General features: G+C 42.6%; 2 protein-coding genes across 9 annotated transcripts in view; one reads left to right on the plus strand and one right to left on the minus strand.

The window, feature by feature from the left end:
- Positions 1-231: 231 nt before the first annotated feature.
- Positions 232-4,246, minus strand: LOC115532853 (FUN14 domain-containing protein 1). Its single transcript, XM_030342833.1, has 7 exons — positions 4,041-4,246; positions 3,602-3,799; positions 3,011-3,099; positions 1,766-1,919; positions 1,576-1,651; positions 1,355-1,483; positions 232-1,159 (listed from the first exon to the last, which is right to left on the minus strand). The coding sequence occupies exons 2-7, from the start codon at positions 3,736-3,738 to the stop codon at positions 1,082-1,084; spliced, it is 663 nt and encodes a 220-aa protein (XP_030198693.1). The 5' UTR covers positions 3,739-3,799; positions 4,041-4,246; the 3' UTR covers positions 232-1,081.
- Positions 3,795-25,753, plus strand: part of kdm6a (lysine (K)-specific demethylase 6A) — a 37,482-nt gene continuing 15,523 nt past the window's right edge. For 4 of the 8 annotated variants that reach the window (XM_030342824.1, XM_030342825.1, XM_030342829.1 and 1 more), the window contains exons 1-10: positions 3,795-4,263; positions 4,399-4,462; positions 6,799-6,907; positions 7,048-7,097; positions 13,832-13,890; positions 14,701-14,766; positions 17,301-17,421; positions 21,510-21,564; positions 22,043-22,077; positions 24,179-24,272. In XM_030342824.1, coding sequence (XP_030198684.1) covers positions 4,094-4,263; positions 4,399-4,462; positions 6,799-6,907; positions 7,048-7,097; positions 13,832-13,890; positions 14,701-14,766; positions 17,301-17,421; positions 21,510-21,564; positions 22,043-22,077; positions 24,179-24,272 — 823 coding nt within the window. In that variant the 5' untranslated portion in view covers positions 3,795-4,093. Of the gene's footprint in view, positions 4,264-4,398; positions 4,463-6,798; positions 6,908-7,047; positions 7,098-13,831; positions 13,891-14,700; positions 14,767-17,300; positions 17,422-19,635; positions 20,077-21,509; positions 21,565-22,042; positions 22,078-24,178; positions 24,273-25,753 lie in introns of those variants that run through there. The other 4 variants (XM_030342828.1, XM_030342832.1, XM_030342827.1 and 1 more) reach the window with 3 other exon arrangements.

The raw sequence follows: 25,753 nt of genomic DNA on the forward strand, positions 1-25,753 counted from the left end.
GCTACATTGGGTTAACTTAAATAAATGCAGTCCTTCTATTATAACTCTAAAACGTATACCACAGCCTGATTGTTACTTGATCCGGATTGGTCAATAACGTCCAAGGGTGGGAAATTATGAAAATGGTTTAATTGAAAGAACGTGACTAGATCTTTGCTTGACAACGCAAAAAAGCATAGGCTCAAAAATATGAATAAAGTCAGTAGCATCTTTGCAAGAACTACAAAACCGTACATTGGAAACTTTAATTATTTCATTCTTGTTCTACAAAATACACTTTCAACCTTCAACACGTGAAGCATAGCATTGAGGCAATATGACCAACTATAAATAAATCAGGCTGGCCTTATAGGCAAATATAATCTTAAGCCTACATATTATTCAATACATAATATGTATGAAACTTAATACAGCTCTCATAAAGGGAATACATCATTACATTTCTTACTTTGACACAACCTAATAGAGTGATTTTTTGTCCATTATAACACCGACATTACTGGAATACCAGTGGGACAATTGCAGCATTTTAGTTCTTCAGGTCAAAACAGCAGTCAATATGATAGCTGCTTAAAAAAGATATATTTAAATACACTTATTATTCACAAAACCGTGGAAGTAACATGGATCATGATGTTTTGTCAGAAATTAACAGGGTGTTTACATATGGCCACTGAATAACATATGGGTTTGTTTCCGCTGTTAATATATAATTAGCTTTTATGTTTATGTGCAATTTGGTTAATTTGAAAAGAGATTGTCTTTGGAGTTTGGGTTAATTGCTGATGAATGAAATCTCCATGTGGTATATTTAGATTAACCATGACAACAAAGGTTTTACCTGATGTTCAGTTTCACAATTAGTATAGATATTGTGATAAGATGGAGTGTACATTATTTTTTGATATGTTCATTATTCATTAATCCGTATTTTGCAGAGTAGATGCTTGAGATGATTCAAAGGGACATGCAGCTAATGTAGAAGCACATAACTACATGGTGTTCTGACGATGGTGGCTTGCTGTCAGACCATGGAACGGCCATATTGCATTTCTTGGGCACAAAGGAAGATAGACAGCTTTTAGGACGCTAGGCCCAGCAGGAATCCACCGACGAAACCGCTGGTGACAACAATGTTTTTCTTCACAAAATCTGTGGACTGTGGAGAGAAAAAAAGACGTGTTGACAACTTTATACTGTTTATAGGTGTCTCAGAATACAAGTAATCACAATCCAAGGTGAATCTCAATGATGCAGAAGCTGGGGTGGTATGCCAAAAAAGTTTACATTTTTGATGCACAATTATTCAATTAGCATGACCAAATCTGGCTGTAGGGCAGATACAAAAAAATACCTTCTCCATAAATGTGTTAAGTTCTGGCACAGCTTTGTCTGTATTCTTCTTTAACTGTCTTTTGGCTTTGTCGACATCCTTCTCTACTCGCTTCCAGTCTACTTGAATGTATCCCGTATTATTGGCAATCTGTAGAAGGCAGACATAAATGTGATTGGGAATAATAACAGTGAGGAAATAAATATTTGTAAAGTACGTGTTTAAGTCTTGTGGCTGAATACCTGCAACAAAAGAAGACCTCCTCCTACGGCCGTAGCAGCAACCTTTCCAACCTTCTGACAGAGATATCCTGCACACCTAATACAACAAAATAATGTATTATGCAGGTTAATATTCATCGAGCTGCACCCAGTGTGTGGTAACAATTGATCAAATCGTGGGAAAACGATGCTTTTACATGTGTGCATTTACCATCCACTAGCTCCACCTAAGGCAATCTGAGTGGCAACTGAATATTTCGCGGCGATAGGGCCGCTGTTTTTTCCGAACACACGGTTCCACCATCGTTGACGCTTGGCATACTCTGTCAGATCTACGACCTTGTCGTAAATTTCTTCTTCAAGATCTAGAAATAAAAACAAAGAATTTCATTAGTAGTCATACAAAAGGGGTTATAAGCAGCACCACACTAATTTGGGGCCCATTTGTGTAGTCAATAGCAGATATCATCAGCACATTATCAAACAATTGTCCCGTTATCCGAAGAAATTGATTGAGATACAATGCACAGGTGTACAGCTGTTCCATGTCAGTATGTGAGTGTCAAATATTTGGGTCTCTTGTTGAATCATACTAGTCTCCTCATGTATCATGTCCAGGTTCCATAACCATTTTCAGAGGGGAAGAGTTGGGGAGAGCAAAGAAACTGTAGGCCAGTCCCGAATGACTTTGCCCGGAACATTTAGTTGTTTTCCAATAATCAACAAGAGTATTAGTGTAGTATATGTGGGTAGGCTATATTATCTATCCAAGTCTCTCTGCTGTATTCTGGATTATAGATACTATGATAATTTAGTAATAAGTCTGCCTCACATGCATCAAATAGGAAGTACCATTTTTTTTTACTGCGCCAGACTCTGCAGAGATCTGTTGAGCATGCGTCCAGTTCCTTCCCATTCGGAAACAGCCACATATAGTAAACAATATATATGTAGTAATAATAAAATAATATCTGTATTTTTCACAGCATCGAATGTGTTGGGCCGGTCAAGGCAAAATAACAGGGCCTATTTAATTGTGCATTCCTGCCTGTTTGTTCCACACAGCTTCAGAGTTCTCTGCGGTTGTATTTTATATGAGCCCTAAACTTCCCTTTGAACGGCCCGATCAGATTAATATGGTTTTGGATGACATCAGTAAAGAATAATGACGAAACATCATAGCTATTGTGTAATCTTCTTCTGTGTGGGAGCAATAGTGGACTACCTCTTGGCTACTCCGAGGCCTAACTAGTTGACAATAACTAGGACGAAATTAAAACTACTGCCCGGGAAGGGATGGTCAAATGCACGAGGACCGCGATAGGAGAGCCCAAGTGACTCAAATATCCCAAATGTTTCAACAAATCAGTAATCTACTTTTCCTAAGGTTAGTGAACTGTTACCGCAAACGCCCTGTGCGATATAGAATAAGTTATTATTAGGTTCATATACTTGCCCTTCTCGCGGCTCGCCATTTTGGTATTCAGTGATCCTTGGTGATGTGACAGCGCAGTGTCCTCCGTTGCCCCCTCTGGTACCGGAGGACTGCACAACGCAAGGCGTCATTTGCATGTATTTTGCCAGTCAAATACCAAAAGAGCTACATGATCATGCCTTCAGCATTTATAAGGGAGCATTCAAACATTATTTGTCCATGTATTTAATGTGGGTTTGTATTATAAAGTGAGAGATATTGACCATCAGATATATATAGATATGAGAGAGAGAGAGAGAGAGAGAGAGAGAGAGAGAGAGAGAGAGAGAGAGAGAGAGAGAGAGAGAGAGAGAGAGAGAGAGAGAGAGAGAGAGAGAGAGAGAGAGAGAGAGAGAGAGGGAGACGTATTAGATGGCTATTATACATCTGCGGTTAGAAAGTGTTTCGATCGTCGACAACACGTAATATTGTTAACACTTTAAAGTTAATATTGAATTGGGACGCTGAAATTGCAAATATAGCAGCAATGACAGGTCCTCCTAGCCGCCCGTAAAACTCTAAATGGCAATGGACAGTTATCTCGACCAATGGGTAACTTTGAAGCACACTTACGTAATCATAATACAGCACAAGAAACCAATCGACGGGTGTGAGGCGAGTCTTCCTCGGTACTGCTCTGGGTGTGTACGTACGCGTGCTTGTAAGTGTGCGTGAGACACTCGAGACAAGCCTGTCACGTGACAACACATGAACGTCGACCATTGGGTGTAGGAGAAGGAGGGCGTGCCGAAGGTGGCGGCGTGCGTTTGCCTGTGTGACACAATTACAACAACTTTGAGCTGGTGGTTGGGGAAGTTTGCGATTTTTTATCAAATAGCATCCTTTAGTAAAACCCAGATTGCATCAACTTCATGCATACTCTAAGATTGGAATACACGGCCTATTTTGGTGTACGATGAGGTGTGTGGAATATAACTTTAAAGGGTCGTTTCCTTGAGGATTTTGCAACAATTACGCTACGCCCCATTTGCTTCTGGATAAGGTTTCGCACCTTCGTTATTGCATTTTGGCGGAGTTGGTCGGCGGATTGTCCGTTTCCTTTCCATGAAATCGTGCGGAGTGTCGCTCAGCGCCGCTGCCTCTGCTGCTGCTCGGAGTCTCGGCGCTGCTGGTGATGAGGAAAAGAAAATGGCGTCTGGAAAAGCGAATGAAATCGAGGAGGACTTTCCAAAGCTAACAACGCAAGAGAGAGAAAGCTTGGCCGCAATTGACAGGCAAGTAAAACATAACGTGAAAAGACCCAATAGGTTATTTTTCACCCTTTCGGTTTTTCTCGAGCACTTGGGAAAACAACACCAATAGCGCTAAGTAATACGGAACCGCCTCTGTTGTCTGTTCTCTACTTGCAGTTCACTGTTTGGATTTCAGGGGCTTCATGAAGATGGCGCCAGAACGAAGGCCTTGTTGTTAAAGGTATGCACAGAATAGGATAAGAGTCTCTCTCCGTTATCTCCATTGAATTGTGCATATCCTACCTGGAACAAGTGGCACAGATCTCAACCCAATGCTAGCTAGTGGGTTGGACCCGACATGCACCAACACTTATAACACAACTTTAATGCTGAATCAGACTGATCTCTGTTGCCGTGAAACTGTTTGGTTTCATGGCCTATACTATGAATTAATACCTTTTGGTCAAGAAAACTCCAGGTAATACTGGCCGATGTGAACAATGCATATTCGCCACAGAATTATTATGGACTGGTGTACATTTCAATAAGCCGTACTACTAGACGGTATTGGTATCATGTAAAGCACATTAAATCAGCAGATGTATGGATCTGCCAGTTCAACCAATAGGTACAGTAATAATAGTCTTAAAACATTGTACGAACGTGTGTGTCCGCTACTATTAAGTACACTTCTATATTGCGTGTAGTGACAGACGCTTTCATACAAATATCACGAGGAGAAGCTCTGCTTGTTGCAGCTGCTACAAAGTCGTTTATTTGAACGGTTCACGATCTGTTCAAAAGTAAACGAACTGCATGTTCTTGAACCGGTCACCGTACAGGATTGAGAAGATAAAATGAGTCGATTTGTCTTCTTCCATTTTGAAAGGAGACAAATGATATTGCCGTAGAAGTGTTTGTATTTGGCCAAGCCATCTGTCCCATCCACTCCTGCAACAATACGGTGGCCAGAGTTTAAGCTGTGCGTCAGCCCACCATGTAGCATGTGGCAACTGGCTAAAAGGCGCGTCCCTCGACCCGTAACTTGGCGATATATTTTCATCACCTTAACGCGAAACATGTCGACGATGCAATTAAACGCTTTTAGTTTGGATTACAAAATAATGGCTGCTTGGCTCGGCCCAAGATGGCGGGGTGGGAGGAAAATACTCTGCAAACGTTAGCTAGCTAGCATCATCATCAGCTAAGCTAATAAGCCTGCGCACAGTTCGACATTTCTATTTAGGCGACTCGTTTTGGTGTTGCGACAATCTGCGCCAAATGAGACGTGTACACGTGATAGTAGCATAGTAGTTCTTGCAAAAATAAGCACACACTTCAAGAAGTCAATGCAATCTTATTTACCATTTGGCTACCCATGTATAGAAATCTGTATTTCATCAACATGTGGCTTTACGTTTTCTTCGTGTTATATTTCATTGTAGGAACGTACTTACAGAGCATTGCTAAACGATTACAATTATTAGTATTGTATATTATATAGGTGGTATGTCCCTATGTGTGTACTAGTGTTTTTCTTTGCGAGTGATGTGTGACATATTCCGTTCAGACCCTCGAGGACGTTTAGTGGTTGGAGCCGTCTCTGTATTGACAAGTAGATAAACGTTATATGGTTTATATTCAGTAAAGCAGCTTGTCCGTATTCGTGTAACATCTAAAGTTGTGCGGCAATACGTTCCATTTTAAGGGAGACTGGTTCAATTTTGTATTACGTGTGATCGACCACAAGGCAAATGTTACTCATAGCCTAGGTGCCAAACACTACTGCATAGTAGGTAGCTGTTGCACAGTTGCTTGATGTGTGCACGTTTCGCTGAATAACATTCTCATGATCTAAAATGTCTCTTAATCGTTGGACTCTGCCATTACCTAGATCTGGCAGTTTCCATACCACAGTTTCCATACTTGCTTTTAGAGGGCTCATTTTGTACGTTTTGAAATCTACAATGCCTGAATAGTTGGCAACATTATGTCTATAAACTGAAATGGCTACAAACAATAACCTTGTTATTGGCCTATTACATTCCACTGACTTTTTTTTCTTGTAACTCTGTACTGGGTTTAATGAGGTTAAATGGCTAAATACCAAGGATCTTCTTACCAGACACTCTTATCAACAAAACCTCACCAACCTCAACATGATTTTAAGGCGCCTTTGTAGGTTCTATATTTGGTAATATAACAACATGTTGCATCTCTTTGCGGCCAACTTAAGGTGATAAAGTAACAATAGTTTATACAACGCTATAGATTCTATTAGGGTCTTATTTGTTGCATACATCTCTCAAACATTGTGGAACGTCTAACATAATAAATTAAGTTGATACTTCAGTTGCTAGGAGCATGCACCCTACCCTTCTTCTGACTGGCTTCTGTTGGCTCTGCAGTTCTATCTAGTCTATGATGTACTCTTGGTAAAACATGCTCCACACACATGCCCAAGTCTATAAGAAAAGTATTCCTTGCAATATGTGTGAACTGTTGGTTGGTCACTCCTATGATTTGTAGTATTCCAATGATATCCATTTTTTTCTTCTCTTCATGGTTGATTTTAAGGCTGTAAGCTGCTACGATGCTATCATCCTGAAAGCCGAGGGGAAAGTGGACCCTGAAATGTTCTGTCAGCTAGGCCATTTCAACCTTTTACTGGAGGACTATCCAAAAGGTGATTATTTTCTCTCGCGCTCTATCAAAATGCAGTGTATATTCCTATGACTAACCTCTATTTGACAAATCAATGTTTATTATTATGGGTAGGCCTACACAACCTTATTATTTGGTGTTTTTCACGATATTTTTTTCCAGCATTATCTGCATACCAGAGGTACTACAGTTTACAGACCGACTACTGGAAGGTAAGCCTGTGTTCTACATGCCTTTGAAGTAGAGGGAATTCATTGATTTTCATCATGCATAACTCTATTTGTTGGTAACTGTAATGTCTGGGCTGTTTGTGTTAACACTTGTGGCTCGGTTTGGCTAAATATTGGACTGGTCTCTGTGAATTGAGGCTCTCTGTATTTCAGTTTGAAAGGTTTTTGTAATAAGTTTGGGTAACGTAACATTCACATTTGAACCGATATTGGGATTTAGAATTCGGTAATGGCACCTTTTTATTTGTTTATGTACTTTACTGTTTCAGTTGTAAAAAATAAGCCAAAACCTCTAAATTTCAACCTTGTTATTCATTAAGAACACTTTACAAGGCATACAAAATTACCCCCCCCACACCCCTCTCCTCTCCCATACCTATCCCTACAAGCCCCGTCCATCACCATAACGGGAAAAACGCTGTAGTGCGTGTGACTCTGAAGCACAAAATCGAGTAGGCTTAGCAGCGAGTGCCTCCGGAAGGGTAACTGTCTCCTGCGCTAGGGTGAAGGGTGTGACCACTGGGGCTCAGACGGTCACACAAGGGCAGGTTCAGAGGGGAACTGACCTGTCGAGGAAAGCTAGATTGTAAACTGAGCCAAAATACCCCAAAGTGGTAGGCTTACATTAACCATCACAGTGAAAAAAGCTTGGTTATATCGTCGGCAACATATCCAACTATCTCATTGATTTCCTGAAGATATTGATGATTTGCAGAATCCCTAGTTTTGTCCTCCACAGATTGTTTAAATTCTGTTGCGCTGGCTGCAGGCGTGCAAACGTTAGCTGCGGGGCTATCATTCAACGGCTTTTAGGTGTGTTTTTCTGGTCAACGAGTTGTGATGTAGTCCCGCTCTCTTTATTTCTTAATGTGTATCGAAGCATATGCTCTCGCCCACCAGTTGCGCAATCAGCCTTAACAGTACAGAATTCGGTACCCCATCCCACCTACAAGTGACGCTAAAGGATGTTTGGCATGGAATTGGAAAATGTGATTCCTATTTAACCCAAGTGTTAAACTCTAGACACTTACAGCAAGGGATGACATTTCTATGTGTCAATGATGTTTTCAAGAATACTCCAAGTGAATACTGGTGCATATTCATTTTTTTTACTTCAGAGGTTAACGTTGAATTATCTGGAGAAACGGTAACTGATCACTGCTGCTCAGTAATGCTCACCTTATCAGTTCAATGATGAACCCCTAATCGGAAAATTAGATCTAATCCATGAACATTTCCGGCTGAGTGGTTTTGGTAATGTGACAATATTGATAATATTGTTTTGTCTGTCAGTGAAACGAGAAAGGTTCATATAATGACTTTATAGCATAGTGAAGGACTAAGTATGTATGTAGTCTACTGTATGAACATGTCCATGCATTGAGCAGCACAGGTATCATATTTAAGATGGGTTAAACAGAATATGATACAATGAGAAGCATACAGACCCTGGCTATGCTAGGATTTCCGTCCATGAATTCAAACTCTCCCTTGGAGCCAGAATTTGTAAAATGTAGGTAATGTTTGTAATTCAATGTTTTGCCATTTCAATGTGGACTTTTTTTATTTTGGGGTGTTTGACCCCATGTTCTGATATATAACCTGTTAAACTTGGGTTTGTAGTTTGGCTGGTAATGGTCTGGATGTATATTTATTTTATATTGAGCTTGGATATAGATGCGTGAAAAGGATGGATTGCCCTTCAACAATTTTTTACATTTATCAGGATGGACTAGATATGATTGCAATCCTTCATCCATGGTGGTTTGCCCTCTCTCTTTGTGGGGTCGGGTTTGTTTGGCTGAGTTTTTGACACGAGGCTGCAGTTTGACTGTGAAACTTCCTGACAGGGCTTCGCTGGGATTCAGGGCTGCAGTGGGGCTGTGTATTAGCCATCACCCATGCGTGCTGAGTAACCATGACAAGAGTGGATACATTGATTTCGGTAGATCTCTAGCAAGGAGATATTGCCAAAGGGGGAAAAGAAACGTTGCCCAGGAGAAGGAGTCCTCTGAGCCGTGATTAAGCAAAACGGGCAAATTGCCTTCCACTCGTATTAAGACATGTGCATCTTCTTTGTCTGCTCAATCTTTTCTATACGTCCACTGCCATTTAAAGTATCTCACACCTGTGATCTTAAGTGCATAACAATGCGCCAAGTATTTTGTGTGTATTTATCTGTGCAGCAGGTATGTACATACAGGACTTCAAAACCAGAATGTTTGAACTTGAACTGGATGTTGAATTTGAGTTGATGGGGAATGGATAGGGGGTCTAAACAACAATTCCGCTACTCCTGTTTAAAGTTTATTTATATTAGGGATGCACCGATTGTGAAATTCTGGGCCGATACAGATATGATATTTAAAATAACAATTTGGCCGATTGCCGATGTTTATTTGTTATTTATTCCCCTATTTGTGCCAGGGAAACTAACCCTAACCCCCCACGCACGCACGCAGATACGCACCTCGTATACACGCACACACTTTTGTGTGAAATCAATCTGTTTATTTCAACTGCGCCATCAACATTCAACATCAAAATTATTTCAATGTGGGCTTAGCCAGATAGGCCTACATGCGCCGAAAACAGATCGCTTTTTATTTTACTGAACACAGCCTGCATGACGGTGAACTAGACACGTCTTTAGCATATGGAAACTATTGCCAAAAAAATTACTTTTTACCATTTATTTGTTACCAGAATTCGTAGTGTTGATCAGCTGAGAAATAGTCCGCCATAGACGTTGACGTCATTTAGCAACCGAGGACGCTTGCGGAGTGATACCACAGCAAAAAAAAGCTGCCAGTGTGCATGTGGTTTGTTTACAAATAAAAGTGAAAGAAAATGTTGGTTGTGTGGGAGTATTTCACTGTCTCAGAGAAAGATCAGCGATTTGCAGTTTGTAAGACATGTTCCAGTGACATTTCAAGAGAAGGAAGCATTAAACATGTAAACATCGGCCACTGCCATCTGTGAATGTCATCTTATTTTCCGATGGCAGTCAACAACGTGAATATCGGCCGTTACAGATGTTTGTCCGATACATCGGTGAATCCCTAATTTATGTGTCTTAATTTATATAGCGGTTTGTTATCGCATGTATGGCATTCAAAGCTCTCAACATGAGGGAGTGTGGAGCTGATATATCATCCCCTACCATTGGAGATTTGAGGATTGAAACTTGTGGGATTTGAAAGGCTGTGCTCTTGCACAGCAGTCACTAGGGGTGGGAAAAATAATAGATTCTGCGATGCATCGCGATTCTCTCTAGAACGATTCCGTCTCGATGCAGATAAATTAATAATCGGAATAAAAAAAAGTATATTTTTTTTACTTGTTCGCCTGCTGCAACATTCTTTTTACCAGAGAGGGATAATTTTAGTAATTTTAAAATTATTTAATTTATCTTCAGTGTGTATTGTCCAATCTGATTTGTCTTGAAACGATTGCGATTCAGCCCACGCATGCATGCAAACTCGCAGCCAGACACAAGAACTCCTAATTCAAGAGCAGCTTTTTCTTTAATGACATAGAAAAGAAAGATTAGAAAGAAAAGAAGACTGAAACTTCTTTTTTTACATACATATTGTGTTGTAAAACACAATGCAAGCTTTCTCTCTGATAAAATATTAGATAAGTTAATTCATCTGTTGATGTCTTTAATGATCATCAATAAAAGTAGGAAGTGATTAGCAAACTGAGTAGCAAACTCGGATGTATAGTTTTGAAATTCACGCATGGAAATGTACATAACATTTTTTTTGCTGCATCGATAATCGTTTTGGAATCGAATCGTGAGGTGCCAAGAGATTGCCACCCCTAGCAGTCACCATCCAGGGGGAGAGAGGTTTTTGTATAGGCCAGAGGGTTAAGCCACCCTATTGGCCCTCAAACACCTCTACCAGCACCATCTGGTCTAACCTCTAAGGATGGACCTATATTCAAAATATAGGTCCTATATGCAACAGACTGAGCTTGGCTTATTATACAAAGAAGTTGCAGTCAATTGTAGCTTAGGCTACTACGAGATAATAAATACTATAGCCTACCGCGATTTCACGGTCATCCACGAAGATAACAGCCCTTTAACGCAAATCGGATCAAGCATCAATTTCAACAAAGTTTGCTGCATTGCAAAAATAAAGCATTTCAGAATCATAATGATGAAAATATATTAACCTTTATTTTTATTTTTTTGAAAAGTTTTGGGGTGGGCCTGTCAGACCCACCCATAACGGCGTGCCTGCTCCCAAGATTTGTGTGTTCTGAGAAAGCCAAGCACTGCCCACACCAAATATTGGGTGATTGTGCTGTGACTCCTTGCTTAATGATTCTCGATACTTTCTACGCTTTAGATCTAGAAGTCTTTATTATAAGTTTGCCATTAAGCTTGGACAGTATCTCATTTTTCACAGTCACTTCCCCAGCGTATTGAACTATTATGGAAATTATTTTTTATAATACAAGTAACCGTAAAGGCTGAGCTGCTGACATTTTAGCACGCATGGCACTGTCTAGCTCACAATGCTGTTGGTCTCATATGCATTGAGACTGCCATTAACCATAGAATAATGAAGATATAGGAAATGAGTGCCAATCTTCCATAGATTATTGCTGGAGGACCGTAGGACATTTCCTGCTGCCCGGATACGGACACATCAGTGGGCTGAATGGAGACAATGTGCAGGGAGGAGTTGCAGATTATGGCTGCAACACATACCAAAAAACTCAGTCATAGGATGAGTTGAAAGCTAGAATTTTATTAGCACCTTCTAGCAAAGTACGTTACCACACATGCCCTAGGCGACTGCCACACTCCACCTGGGCGACTTTTCTCGGCTCCTCCAAACATAAAAGACGCAGGTGTTGTTGAATCAGTTTTTTGTCGAAATTGTGTTGATGAACAAGGCAAGGGTGCTCTGCTGCCATGCAGGAGGTCTCCTGAATGTGTTGAGATGGCTGGTTTAACCTGTGCACACTGATTGCTCAATGTGCAACAAATGCAGCCTCACCCAGCCCCAGAGTCCAATCAGACTCCACCAGGTGAGGCTGCCTAAACCAGCCATCATCAACACTCACTCCCACACACCTGAAGCTGAACGAAATTCTATCTGTTAGTGCGATTCCATTAGTTAATATCAAGTGAATATCTGATGAGTCAATCGAGTATTTGTGCGAAGTTCAATGTAGAAAAGACGTACTTTCTTATTAGTTTCTATGAAGTTAGTTAGCTAAAGTTTCTGAAAAGGTAGCTAGCGTTAGTATTAGTAAGGGCTTGGAAGCCTATACAGGTCTGGGTGATCAAACCATTGTAATCATCACTTCTGGCGTCACAAAATCAGTGTCCAGTATAATTAGCAAAAACCTTTTTATTTATTTATTTATTTTGAGCATTTAGCGTGTGTGCGCCTGCAAAGAACAAACAGTTGCAGTATATTTTCATGTTTCCATGAAATAAGGGTGGGAGATATGGCAAAAAATATAGATCACTATGCAACTTAATGTTGGCCGTTTCTATGTTTCATTACGGTAATTGTCGGCTGCATTGTAAGCTGAAGGTTGGCTTGTTGGTCACTACTAAAGAAACCAGAATTAGCAATAGTAGTAGCAATTGTTTTTTTAAAAGCTTATGTGGTAGAAGCACCAGATATGTTGAGTTTTATTTTAAAAGATGACAACGCTGTCTCATATACCTGCATGTAGCGTTGTAATGGCCACGGGTAGTGGAGATATGCAAGTGGACTTTGCATACCAGAGTGACTGGCATCCTCATTTGAGATTTGGTCGGGCCCTGTTTAGGTCAGATTCTGTTGTCACATGGCAGGGGAGGGGGCACAATCCTGACCTTCCGGCTTTGGGGGAGACTTGTCAAAGTGGAAAATAATAAAACCTTGAAATTGCATGCCGCATGACATTATATGCCAATTGATAAAAGTCAATGCACCGTGATCAACCGAATCAGGAACTAGTCAATCAGTCTTTCTCTTTCTTTCGCTTATCATTTGTTTCTGCAAATCCTGTTGCTGGAAGTTGAGATCTGGACGTACCTAATTGGCTACAAACAGCGAACACAAACTCAGCAGTACTAATGAAAAATAAAACTGAAGGTAGCAATCCAACAAGTGATTATGACTTTATGAATGAGCGTTTGTAGCATCCACACTGGCAAAAACCCCCCCTTCTAGTAATAACTTGTTGCTAATGTGTTAGCAACAAGACAAGACAACAAAACATGCATAGCAACACTTGTTATTAAAGTTATTGTGGTGCCAATCACACAGAACTGGGTCTTCTCTAAAAGGTTAAATATTGTTACTGTTCTTCGCCGGTTGAGCACATGTACGCTATCCTTGCGGTAAACCGCCTCTGACCTGAGCTGCATCCTTTTGATGCTCATCACGTTTTTAGTCCTTAAAAAAAACGTTGTTGCTGGGTGCGGTGCATAACTGCTCGTCAACTGAGGAGAAGAGCGATCTGAGTGATCTACCCATTAAATCAGTGTTGGTTCATGTTTATGAGACAACCTGCCAACGTCTGTTCAATATTGGCGTTGCTGACTCTTTGGAGTCAAAGTCGCCCTTTAAGTTGTTCAATCCTTGCAATCCTAGTTCAATGCATTCAATGTGTCAATTTTTTTTACTTTGCACAACCACTGTCATGAATTTAACTGTTCTGCTCATAACACATTTTTATACGTTTTTCTCTTGCAGAATGCAGCCTTTTTATATGGCCTTGGAATGGTTTACTTCCATTACAATGCATTTCAATGGTGAGTACATTTATCTGAAACATTATGTTTTATCACTTTATTTGTGCCCATTAGACTGAATGGGTATTGCTTGGACTTGACACTTTTATTTCTATTTTATTTCCATGGTCTTTTTCTTTAATTGCGTCTCCTGAAGTACACGTCACGTCATGCATTGCGTTCTTCCTGAGATTCCTGAAGCTGTGATAAAGTTTGAGTATGAAAATAACATTTCCTTCCTAGATGGATAACTGAAGAGAAGATCAATGTCATTGCTCATTGCGCATCCTTGACGGCATCGATTTGCTAACATAGTCGTCCAAAAGTCAAGTACATTGGCAAATCACTGCTAAAACCCCCCCAGAAAAAACAGACTCAAACGCACACCCTCCAACAGAGGCACTCGCACAACCCTGCAGATAGCACTGGGTTCAGTCATGTCCTCGTTTGAACTCTTCCTCTGGTATGAGGGGGTTGTTGTGTTGAAGTCATTCAGGGTGTGTTGTTCTGTGCGTTTATCAAACATCCTGGCAATATTGCCTGGTTTTTGACTGCAATACGCAGGCCGTAGATGGAGATCCTGCCTGGCGGTGTGTATATCACGGCAGCTATAACTCTTGTCTCTGGCAAGAAAAAACTCTGTCTCTAGGCCTTTTTAAGAAGTTCTTGATCCCAGCCTATTATGGTTAAGCAGTCTAGATGTGTCCTGCTGTGGTCCCTGGGGAAAACGGGAGTTTGGACTATCCCAAACCGTGTTTTAAATGCGTTTTGCCATGCTGTCTTGTTGTGGTGCAAGATTTCTGCAGCTTTTGTTGCCGTTGACCGCTCTAGGTGCCCTGTCTCCCTGTCTAGGACAGAGCAGTGCCCCTCAGCTGAGGCCCAGGCAGGATGGAGAAGGTAGGCCCCGCCCCTACCTACCTTGGCTTAGTTTCTGTAGAGGAATACGCTTTGGGAATGAGTGCTCCTATTGTGGCTGGAAACCACTGCAATATGCAGCGAGACTCGCCTGCCTACGGCATAGCAATGTATCCATTCTTTTCAAATATACATTGCAATCATTGCCTTTTCCCAAAAAGGAAAAACTTCAAAGATCAACAAATATAAAGTTGTCATAGCATTGACTTTGCAAGTTACAAAATTACATTTTGATTTGCAAATGGAAATATGCTGAACAAATAATTTTTGATTTCACATTGAGCGACTTTGGCTTCCTCCACCCACTTCCCTTCTCTATGTCGCCTCCCCCCCCCCCCCCCCAACCACCCAAACAACCAAACAACCAAAGCTTCCACCCCTCTGCCTCCTCCTTTTGTCCCCTTAACCCTGGCCTTCATCGCTGTTGCTGCGCTAAGCTTGCATGTCCTCCTCTGTCTGGACTGGAAAGTTTTGTGCTCGGAGAAAAGGGCGGTGGGGAAAGCGCAGAGGCGGGCCGGGAAGCAGGTCATCTTGGATTCTCTAGGGCAACTTACGTCACCCAGAGCGGTGCGGGCGGCAGGGAGGAATGCTGAGCTGTCAGACGTTGACTGTTCACGGGGGGGGGGGGGGGGTGCAGCTCAGCTGCTCTGGCTTTAGTTCTGGGCCAGAAAACTCCTTGCGCAGCACTGGCTGTCCAGAGATGTTGCCATTCACGAGTCTCTCTGCGTCGTGAGGTACCTTTCTGCGTGATTGCATGGCCCCGAAAGACAACAACGGAGCAAGCATTTTACATTTGTGCATCTCGGACTGCAGTATGAGCATGGTTAGGCCTTGATCCCATTAAGACATTTGGCTCTTTTCAGGGGTGGGTCATCATGTATCCACTCTCAAAAGCAAGTTGCCTAGAAAGCAGAGCCGGGTAGTCCTTCTGGTCCGGTCTTTCGGTAAACACTTGTTCTGTCTGGATGTTTCCCCAAGGACAAGAAAATTGCGTCTGGAACGTGCCTTATGCTTGCTTTCGTAGTCCATCTTATCAACAGCAGAGGCACTGGAGTCCCAATGCAGCTACTCTACATTCTGCTCGACAGGAAGAGAATGAAACTGGGTAGAAAATCAGACAGAAAGGGGTTGGAGGGAGGGACCCGATAAGCAGCGAGCAGGGTAAAAGGAAGCCGGGGGCACTGCAGACCAGCTGAGTGGGAAATCTGACAGTGTTTGGCCGTGGCCACAGAGGGCCCTTTTCTTTGCTTCCTATGGGTGTTTTGCTGATGCACTCACTGGAAATAACCGTTCCTGGTACTGTACCACACCAAAGTAATCAAATAATAATAATAAGGTCTTATTAGAATTTGCGCCTTGTTCAAGTTAGCTCTTTGGCTCTGCTAGTTTTTGGTGTCCAATGACAACCAAAAACTAGTTGTTGTAAATTGTATTTGCTATATACTTTCCCTGCACACAAATCAACTGGGTATCCAAACTTGCAAGTTGCAAATTAAGCTATTGTGGGAGGCAATACCTTTTAGGAGACAATGTGAGTGATGCCTTACATTTTCATTGTCCTCAATTTGCATTTGCAATTTTGCAGGATAGATGAGGTCTTTGCATTCTATATAATTGTAATGGGTTTTTCTCACTGCCCCCCCTCTCCCTTGCCTCCTCTCAATCCCAACGTGTATTAACTTCCAAAACCTGTTGCAAGCCAGAGAGAATCATCCAATACAGGCTTACACATTTGTTTGTGGTAGACTTTTATTTTAAAGTCTTACATTTTTAAAATAGATTGCCATTGTAAGCTCCTTAAACCTCAAGTCAAGGCAATTGTACAATTGCCACAAGCCTTAATGCATTAACATTTTTAAATGAACAGCCTTAATTTATCTCCAGCTTTCAGGTTTGAAACTATCACTGTTTCGGTTGTTGCCCACATGAGCATTGGACGCGTTTCAGTGGTTACAAGAGTTTCATATTTGTCCAACACGCGCTCAAATGTGCTGATTGTTCCACATCATGGCGTTTGTTCACAGCAAGCAGTGTTGGTGGCAAACGTGTAAATGTATTTCATGGTTTTCTGTGGTTAGATTGAATTGCCCCAAGCCACTAGATGAATAATGACTTTATTTTCATGTGCTCTTAAACATGGTTTGTGTTGGTAATGCAGCCGCAGCTCCAATTCATTTGTGTCCACTATCTTGGGACCACGGCCACTGTAATTCAACCAGAAAACTGAAAATACTCTGGGATTATACAGAGAAGGTCTGCAGAAGTGATCACTGGCCAATAATGATGCTTGTACATTCAAGATAATTGACTGTACAAGCATTCACCTGGGAAGATTTATTATTATCACATGACTTTCTGTATTTATGTCTACTTGTTGCTCTTTCTCCACTCAATGCTTCTTCTCACTATTAACTTCTGCTTTCCTTGTTTGATTCTACCATGTTTGAAATGGTTGGTCAGTCATTGTCTTTTTAACTGTAATTCAGAATTCTCTCTCGTCTGTCTCTCCATTGCAGGGCAATCAAGTCCTTCCAAGAGGTCCTGTACATAGACCCTGGTTTCTCCAGGTCCAAGGAAATCCATCTAAGACTGGGCCTCATGTTCAAAGTCAACACAGACTATGAGTCGAGCCTGAAGGTATGTCTTGTATTATACAGGTATTCTGTACATTGAATACTGTGCTCCCAGGTTCTAGGTGAGCTTGGCCAACAGTCCTACGCTCCATATATAAACAGTCCTTGATTGGTATATGAAGCCGTTGAGCCTAAAATGACTGAGGTCTTAATTTCCAATCAGAACATGCAAGTTAACTTGCCTCACCTCAAGGAGCTGTTATCAAGCTAGGTTGGGTCGCTATTCTCCTCCCTCCTATTGTCTCACACGTTAAGGACTTCCCACATGGCCGAATGATATCACCTGCATGTTCTCCCCTGGCTTGAATCCTCCTGAAAAGACTTGACTCCAGGCGTCTCCATGCGAAACAAAGGTTGCTGGATCACCTGTGTCTGGTCTTCATTGCAGGCCTAATCCAGCTCTGTTGTCCACCTGTAAGCCATACATGAGCGGGTGGTAATGGAGAGCCCTCAGACTGAAGCCTATGGATCCATTGTAGTCTGAGTCCTGGTTGCTGTTTAAGAAGAGACTGCTACCTGATCCTGGGCTTTGGTTCCCAAGACATGATTCACTGGCCATTGTTGCAGTGTCTAGGCTAAAGCAAGGTGTGCTGCATGTCCGCAGTTTGACATACACCTCCTGTTCAGTTGTTGGTCCTGCCAAGCCCTGCACACACGCATCACCCTAGTAATCTTCAGAAAATTTGAATATAATGAGGGGCGTATTAGGTTTAAACAGCAGAGAATGTCAAGTAGGGGGAGGTGGTGAGAATTGTTGGAGGAAGGAGAAGGAATTTTGCTTAGCTTTTCAACTGATTTCTAGGGCTTGCCCGAGTACCATTTTTCAGGCTTGGTTTGGCATTGGTTTTTCCGAGCGAATATTCGAATACTCGTTCCTGAAAAACACACCTTCAAAAACAACATTAATAATCCCTATATACTCCCTGGAACCGATTTTGACAGTATCTGCATATTTTGTTGAAGATTTAATAGCTTTTGAACGTTAATTAGTAGGCCTAAGTAAGTTGGAGTTCCTTAGCTTTTCCCCGTGAAAGCGAACAGCTGTTGTTCCGTTCCAAATCAGCTGTCCTCTGCCATCTCAGCCCTTACGGGAGCTTTTCAATTCATCCTGGAACGTGCATCTTTTCAGGGAATTCGTACAATAAATCCATAAGAAATACAGAATATTGATTGTCTTATGTGTCCATATTATATCCATTATATTGACCGGGTATTCCCAAGACGCTCACGCTCTGCAGCAAGCCAGTCACAGTTGATTGGCACAGCGCTGTACAGCGAACGTAAACAAACAACTAAGCTAAGGTTAGCATTTCGCTAAGCATTACTTTTCCTCCCGAGATCCCGCTAATGTTGTTAGAAAGTAAAGGGAAACAAGATATCTATTCTTGCTCCACCTCTCTCGCTTCTCTGCTTGGTGACACTTATAGTTTTCCTCCCTCGCTCTGGTAACGTCATGTACGTGAAAAAAAAACAACGAAGCTCAGAATACTGATTTAAGCTTTGAATACTCATTTTCCGAACGAGTATTGGAATAATTCGGGCCAGCCCCACTAATTTCTCCGCACAGGATGTACCTGTTGAGAAGAGGGACATTACGGGATGGCATTTTAAAAGAGAAGTACAATACAGAAAATACATTTTAATATTTATAGTTTTCTTTTATCATAGACATGTATATTGGTCGATGTTATTTTCTTTACCATGACATGTTTCGACGGATATACTTCCGTCTTCATCAGAAGGTCACACGGGTGTATTAGCGTGACACGTTCTTATCAGCTGATGTTAACGGAGATGTGATCCACCTGTCCGTTTTTTGGCTGGTGAACCACACCTCCTGCTGTCAGTCTGCCGCCCCCAGGACGGCACTCCAGGTATGGGAGAGCATATATGCTCCCTGATCTCTGTTCATTTTCCACCGTTATCCAACGGCGGTATCGGTTGTTTTCCTGCTTAATGATTCTGGCATTGTCCCAATCCATGATGTGGTTCTCTCTTTTGCAGTGGTCCGTGATAAAAGAAAACTATAAATATTTATCTCAAGTGTAGACACAATGAATGCATTGTAACTAGACAATACATTTGTGTGGGGATAACATTTGAATGTAACTCTTATTGGATAGTAATTATAGGGATTTGCAATGTGTGACACCATATACACATGAATACACGCATAATCCCGTGTGTGTGTGTGTGTGTGTGTGTGTGTGTGTGTGGCGTGCACCGGCTCTCCCGAGCTGCAGTCTTAAGAACAGCTTTCATCTCAATGAGGGGAGATGGAGGGAGTTCAGGCGTAGCAAGAGAGAGAGAGCACAAGAGAGTTGGAGGAAGTGAGGGAGGGAGAGGGAGAGAAGCTGCTGTGCGCCTGCCTGTTCCTGCTTTGAGGTATTGTGTGTCATCTCTCGGCACTCTCCACTGCAGCCGTCTGCTGAATAGTAATCAGTGACACCAAGAGAGGAGGGGGAGAGGGCGCTAGCACGAGGGAGGCGAGACAGACGGAGAGGAGGTGGAATGCTAAGCTGCCAATCCTGCTGCATTATCCGGCCGCTGGTACAGAGAGTGGGAAGGGGAGGAAAGGAAGGGTAGCAGAAGAGACGGGAAAGAGAAAGCTAATGGAAGATGCAGTTCTGTAGTAGCAGTGTGATTGCCATCTCACGAGGTAAGGTGTGTGTGTGTGTGTGTGTGTGTGTGTGTGTGTGTGTGTGTGTGTGTGTGTGTGTGTGTGTGTTAAATGTGCATATCCTTGACTCTGTTTTTTGCTTGTGGTGGTATATCTGATCTATAGTGGCTTCGGGCTGCATGTCCTTTTTGAAAATGTGGTAGTTCTTAGAAGACTCACCCAGGTGTGTGCCTGTGCACATGCAAGCATACCGACCTGCGGTAGACTGATGGGTACAGTTGAAGAGCCCACTGGAGCACTCTTGATCTTAATCTGTCAGACGAGGACTACGAATGCTGTCCCTTCTGGGAGGCTGGCAGCTCCTCTTTAGCTTTGTGTGTGCGTGTCCTTTTGTGTTGAAAAGAAATTGGAAGTCTTTTCTACCCGGCCTAGATTGCAGGCATTTATATTGGCCTAATGAGTTCAGCTAATGAGCTCAAGAATGTAACTGCAAACGTATCAACCAATGCTGTGTGTGTGTGTGTGTGTTTTAATGACCTAGATACATGGAATAGGCAGCACCTATTGTGAGACGCTCTTGGACTTCATTACAACGCTGTGCACTCTGGACCTGCTATGTTCCATGTCACCTTGACGCATGACTTCCCCTTGGTATAATACCAGGTTCAGGCACCAGGTCGCAATCACAGTCAATCCACTGCTACGGTGGCACAGGTGCTTGTGCAGCCGTGGTAGGCAAGAAGCATCTCTAGTGGCAACAGCGTGTCTTTGATCTCAAAGCACCAGTCCCTACTCCCTACACTGCTTTAGTATGCAAAGAACCAGCGGGTTTCCTGCCTGGAGAATACATTCGCCCTTGGTAAACAGTTCAGGTACAGATATCACTAACTAACTTTGGCAGACATTGTCTGGTATATCAGAGCTATAGAGGCAATGCAGGAGGAAATTTACTTCCCCTGCAAATCGGGCTACTCTTCCCACTGCGAATAATGCCTTGGTTGCTCATCATCGCTTAGGAACCTAGCTAAATCATGGGCAGACATCTGCCCACCCCAGCAACCCTGTTGTCATGCCTGCCGACGAGAGAGCCTCTATTCATGTCCTCCACATCGAGGCATCATACGAAGGGGGGGGGGGGGGAGGAAGACGAGCATGAGCAGTGCATCAACGCCCGTCTAAACCCATCTCCCCCGTTGTCCTCGTGTTACAGTCAACGAGGTCACGAACACGGGGGTATAGTACGGCGCACAACGCCGGGGGAGAACAGTGAATGTATCCCTCTGGCATGCTCAGAAAGCATTGCTGCTGGTCGCACTGTTATCAGAGTTGTAACTTCACGTGTGTTTAATAATTTAGTCCTGGATTCAATAATGCTCTCGTCTCTGCTTTTGGGCCATGTATGCTGCACTGTATACATTCAAATGTTGCCCCGCTGACCGAAAGCTACTTCTTGTCTCTCCCTGTCTCTGCAGCATTTTCAGCTGGCTTTGATCGACTCCAACCTCTGCACTTTGTCCAAAGCTGAAAGTAAGTGGTTTATACTACAATTACAACTGGCCCCCGGGGAAGGAGCCCTTACACCCTATGGCTCCTGTATTTTTAGACTTCTTCAGCAGCATGTCACTGGCAGGCAGAATGATTCTGAGTGCTTACAGTCAGGGCGATGTAGCCAAATGTATTTCCGCTGCAGTTTCTCCTACTCTGCTGCCATTTCCCCGCTGCCTCTGCCCAAGTCTGGGGTTGCCTAGGAGACAACACAAGGGGAGAGGGAGAGCGGGATGTGCTTGTATGCAAGTCGCACATACAGACTGCTCACAGCACATACACACACACACATGCACGCACACAGGGAAAGCGAACCTCCTCCCCCTCCCATCTGTGGCCATGCTCCAGCCACTTGTGTTACATTCTGAACCCGTGTAGTTAAATAGGAAGTGGTGTTTGTGTGTCTAAACAAATTGAATGAAATCCTAATTATATGTTTCATATTTGGTTTTTTTCACAGTCCAATTCCACATTGCTCATCTGTATGAAATTCAGGTAAGTGTGCGTGTGTGTGTGTGATCTGCTTAAAATTGAGTGCAGTAATATACCATTACATTGCTGCTCGTGCTGCAGCATCCTGCTTTAGTAAAGTACCAAGGGAAGTCTGCTACATTACATGCTGCATCAGGCGAAGCCTTCCCTTGTAGTGATTCCTGAACTTGTGCAAGTAGACATCAAAATGATGTCACCCTGTAAATCTTGTTTTGCTGCTAGAACTAGTTCATAGCAGGGTTTTCTTTGAGCAACCAGGCTTGGTATGGCCCTTTTAATGCATTCCTCTCTTTGATTGGCTTTAAGGTTGCTTCGTCACCCCAGTCTGTTGTGCTTCTTGCTTCTCTTGTGCGGCCGTGCTGCTAATATGTTACATCCAGGCACCCATAGCCTCCCCCAGGCTCCCATTGGTTGTCCAAAATAGGGGAGGCAATATAAGCAGTTGGGAATCATTTGTCGTTTAATGGGACAGCGATTACTACGCTAGTTTGTCATGCCTTGTCATTGCCATGCACACACGTGCACACACACACTGCGGATGTTGACCCAGCAGCAGTAAATAATCAGTCACTACTAAGACAGATGGGTCTGTGACTTAACTGCCATTTCTTCTTCTATTTTGATAGACTTTAACCGGTCAGACGATCCGTTCATCTTAATAGTGTAATCTTTTTAAAATCCATTATCTTGTTTCACTCACTAGAAGTTGTGTTTCCCTCTTAAGTTTGTCCTTAATTTTTACGTTAATAACGAAGCAATTCATTTCTTGCACAAACATTAGGCTGTTGTGCAGCTGATCAGAAAACAGGCTGCAGGTAAAGGTGGTTAACATACAGAAGGTCGCTGCGCAGTGCTGAGGACCCATTGATTCCTCCGTTTATAGGAGCAAGAGCAGTTATTGTGTGCTTTGTATAGTCTTTATGCCCCCCGACTCACCCCCAACTTTATCCCCCTTTCTTTTAGTTTTTGGTTTTGGTTTTTTTCCTTTAATGAGACTTGGATCTCATTAAATTGTGAGCTTAAATAGACTGTGGATCAAGCGAGCATGTTTGCTGCCCTCTGTCTAACAATCAGCATTCACATTTTTCCTGTGTTGATGATATGTGCATGGGGGTAAACATCTACCCCTGATCAACTATTGATGGTGAATTAAAGACTACATTAGTTTTTCATAGTTCAAGGTCTATTGCGAGTAATGGACTTATCAAATGTAGCCGGATATACTTGAGCCAGGGGGGTGCAATGGTTAAACATCCAATTCTTGAAATTGCAAACAGATACTAAAGTGGACTCTCAGAATGGAGTATTTACCAAGCGATTTTGATATGGAAGAATAAAGCTATTTTGAGTCTAGCCTCCTTCCTTCCTCCTGGTTGCCAAGGCCAAACCCATCTCGTATCTATTAGGTTCCATCCAGGAAGGAACTGCAAAGTGCCCCTATCTGTCTTTTATTGCCTCAAGTGTCACTGTTTACCCTGAGGTGTCTCTTTAGTGCTGACAGGAAGTCCCCCACCAGACTGCCTCTCTTTTGTAGGTGTGTGTGTGTGTGTGTATGCGTGTTTGTGTGGAGGTGTGTGTGTGGTTGTCCGTCTGTGTGTGCATGGGTTTCTGTCTGAGTATGAGTTTTTGTTTTTTTTGTGTGTGGGGTGGTCACAGGTTGCCTTTTGAGAAGGCTGTTGGAACTGATAACAGGGAAACACACACACACACACACACAGACACGCAGACGCACACACCAGACACAAGGGCAATGAGGTCGCTGGGTAAAAACAAACAGTGGGGTTCTCAGGTTTCTCAAATGCATGTGCCACTACAACCTTGCATATAAACTAAAGCCACACACCATTGCACTCAAACTGAACATACACACTTAAGGTAGCCAGACATGTTGAGTCTGGCCTGTCCATTTTCACACTGACCCTCCCCCATTTGTGTGTGTCTGTGTTTGGGTCTTGCCATTGCCCTGGTGTGAGGAGGTCTCCAGTCTCTTTGTGTCTGTCTGTAGGCAGTGAGAGATAGAGAGAGACCATAAAACGAGCCCTGAGCTTGTCTGGTTGATACAACCTTTGTCGTCTCTCCTCCCTCACCTTGTTCTGCCCTGCAGAAGAAATACAGAACGGCAAAGGAAGCCTATGAAAGTCTACTGCAGACTGAAAATCTCCCTGCACAGGTGAAAGCCACTACACTGCAACAACTTGGTGAGTTTTCCCCCTTTCGTTTTCCTCACACACACACACGACAAAGAGCACCGTGTCATTCATGTCAAATATTACTAATATTAGTTTTGTCTGTATTTACTTGCCAAGCTGTTGAATACCGACTGTCTTCGGTTTGATTTTGTTTTTGGCCGGTCGTGACCGGCAGCTGTGTTTGATTACCGTGTTGCCTACAGCTTTATTTATCTGTGTTGGTATTATTTTTAGCAGCGGAGTCATTTGAGAACGTAATACTGAGGTAAAACAGAGTTGCATCATGCCGTGTGCTGTGGGAATAGGATACCATGCCGCTAATTGGAGGCTATTCCCCGATCAACTTAGATTCCCACAGTTGGCCGATCACTTTTACTCGTAAAATATGTGGCCCACGTGGTTTGATTTTATTCAGGCCATTCATTTTTCATGATATTATTCTCCCTCCTACATGAAGTGAGTTTATTATAATGCAGTTTTCTTTATTTTATTATATGATGTTATACTGCAATCAAACGGTTTTTATTGATTGAAATTAGTAATTTCAGACACAAATGCTGCAGAGAAATATCCAATTTCAAAATACCAAAATTCTTCTATTATATTGGCGCCCATGGCTTTTTTTGTGTTTTTTTTTTTAAATTATGTTTTTTAGTATACTTTAACTGTTCTGGATGTTTTTTGTGTTCATGGTTGTTGTCAATTCAGTGACATCGTGGATGGATGAGGTATTAAGCCAAGCAATTGGCGCGTAATCCTCCTCTCACAGTATTTCAAACTCTTTCTTATGTAGATAGAAAGAGTTGATAGAAGGAGTGTAGTTTCAGTTGGTTCTCTGTGGCGGTGTCCCTGAAGTTCTGATTAGCCCCTCCCCGTAGAGCTGTAAGGCGGTGGGGCTCTCCTATACCGTGGGTCACTGTGTTTACTGCCTGGCTCGTAAAGGCAACGAAAGGGTCTCATCATCTTTAACTACTTGCCTTGGGCCATTGAATCCCTCCGGCATGCAACTCGCAGAACGGATCCTAAGCTACGCTTCTGCTCGTTAGGCAATCCCTTTTCCTCTGGCGTGGCCTTCTTTTCCCTTTGTGCGTGTGTGGCTTGTGTAGGGACACCTGTTGAATAAATATGAATAAATATGAGCTACTTATTCCTTGGCATGTAGCATGTCCTCGGTATGCAAACAGTTTTGCAGTAACCATAACATTTATTTCCCTTGCCCCTTTGTCCTAGCTAATTTGAGAGGGACAATAATTATTTGTCCAGACACAGGAATGCAATTTTCCTTTCCATCCCCACTGTAGTCGATTCCAGAACCCCCCTCCCCCAACAACCACAAACACCCACCTATCATAAAACAATTCCCATTCTGTTTTGCTTGGGTTGTCATGGGATTCACCACAGGTGTTGAGGAGAAGTAACGGGAGGGTTCATGTGCAATTTGTATTCGTCTGTACCTCCCAAGAGCTTGCTTGCTTGCAGCAGAAATCGTG

This window comes from Gadus morhua, chromosome 20 (genome assembly GCF_902167405.1).
Source record: "Gadus morhua chromosome 20, gadMor3.0, whole genome shotgun sequence".
In the NCBI taxonomy this organism is placed as follows: Eukaryota; Metazoa; Chordata; class Actinopteri; order Gadiformes; family Gadidae; genus Gadus; species Gadus morhua.

Excerpts from the sequence above, each read along its gene's own strand:
- LOC115532853 (XM_030342833.1), bottom strand. The coding sequence starts at position 3,738 with ATGTGTTGTCACGTGACAGGCTTGTCTCGAGTGTCTCACGCACACTTA. Across the intron at positions 3,100-3,601 it reads TTGTGCTGTATTATGATTAC|TCCTCCGGTACCAGAGGGGG; the intron begins GTAAGTGTGCTT and ends TGCGTTGTGCAG. Across the intron at positions 1,160-1,354 it reads TTAACACATTTATGGAGAAG|TCCACAGATTTTGTGAAGAA; the intron begins GTATTTTTTTGT and ends TTCTCTCCACAG.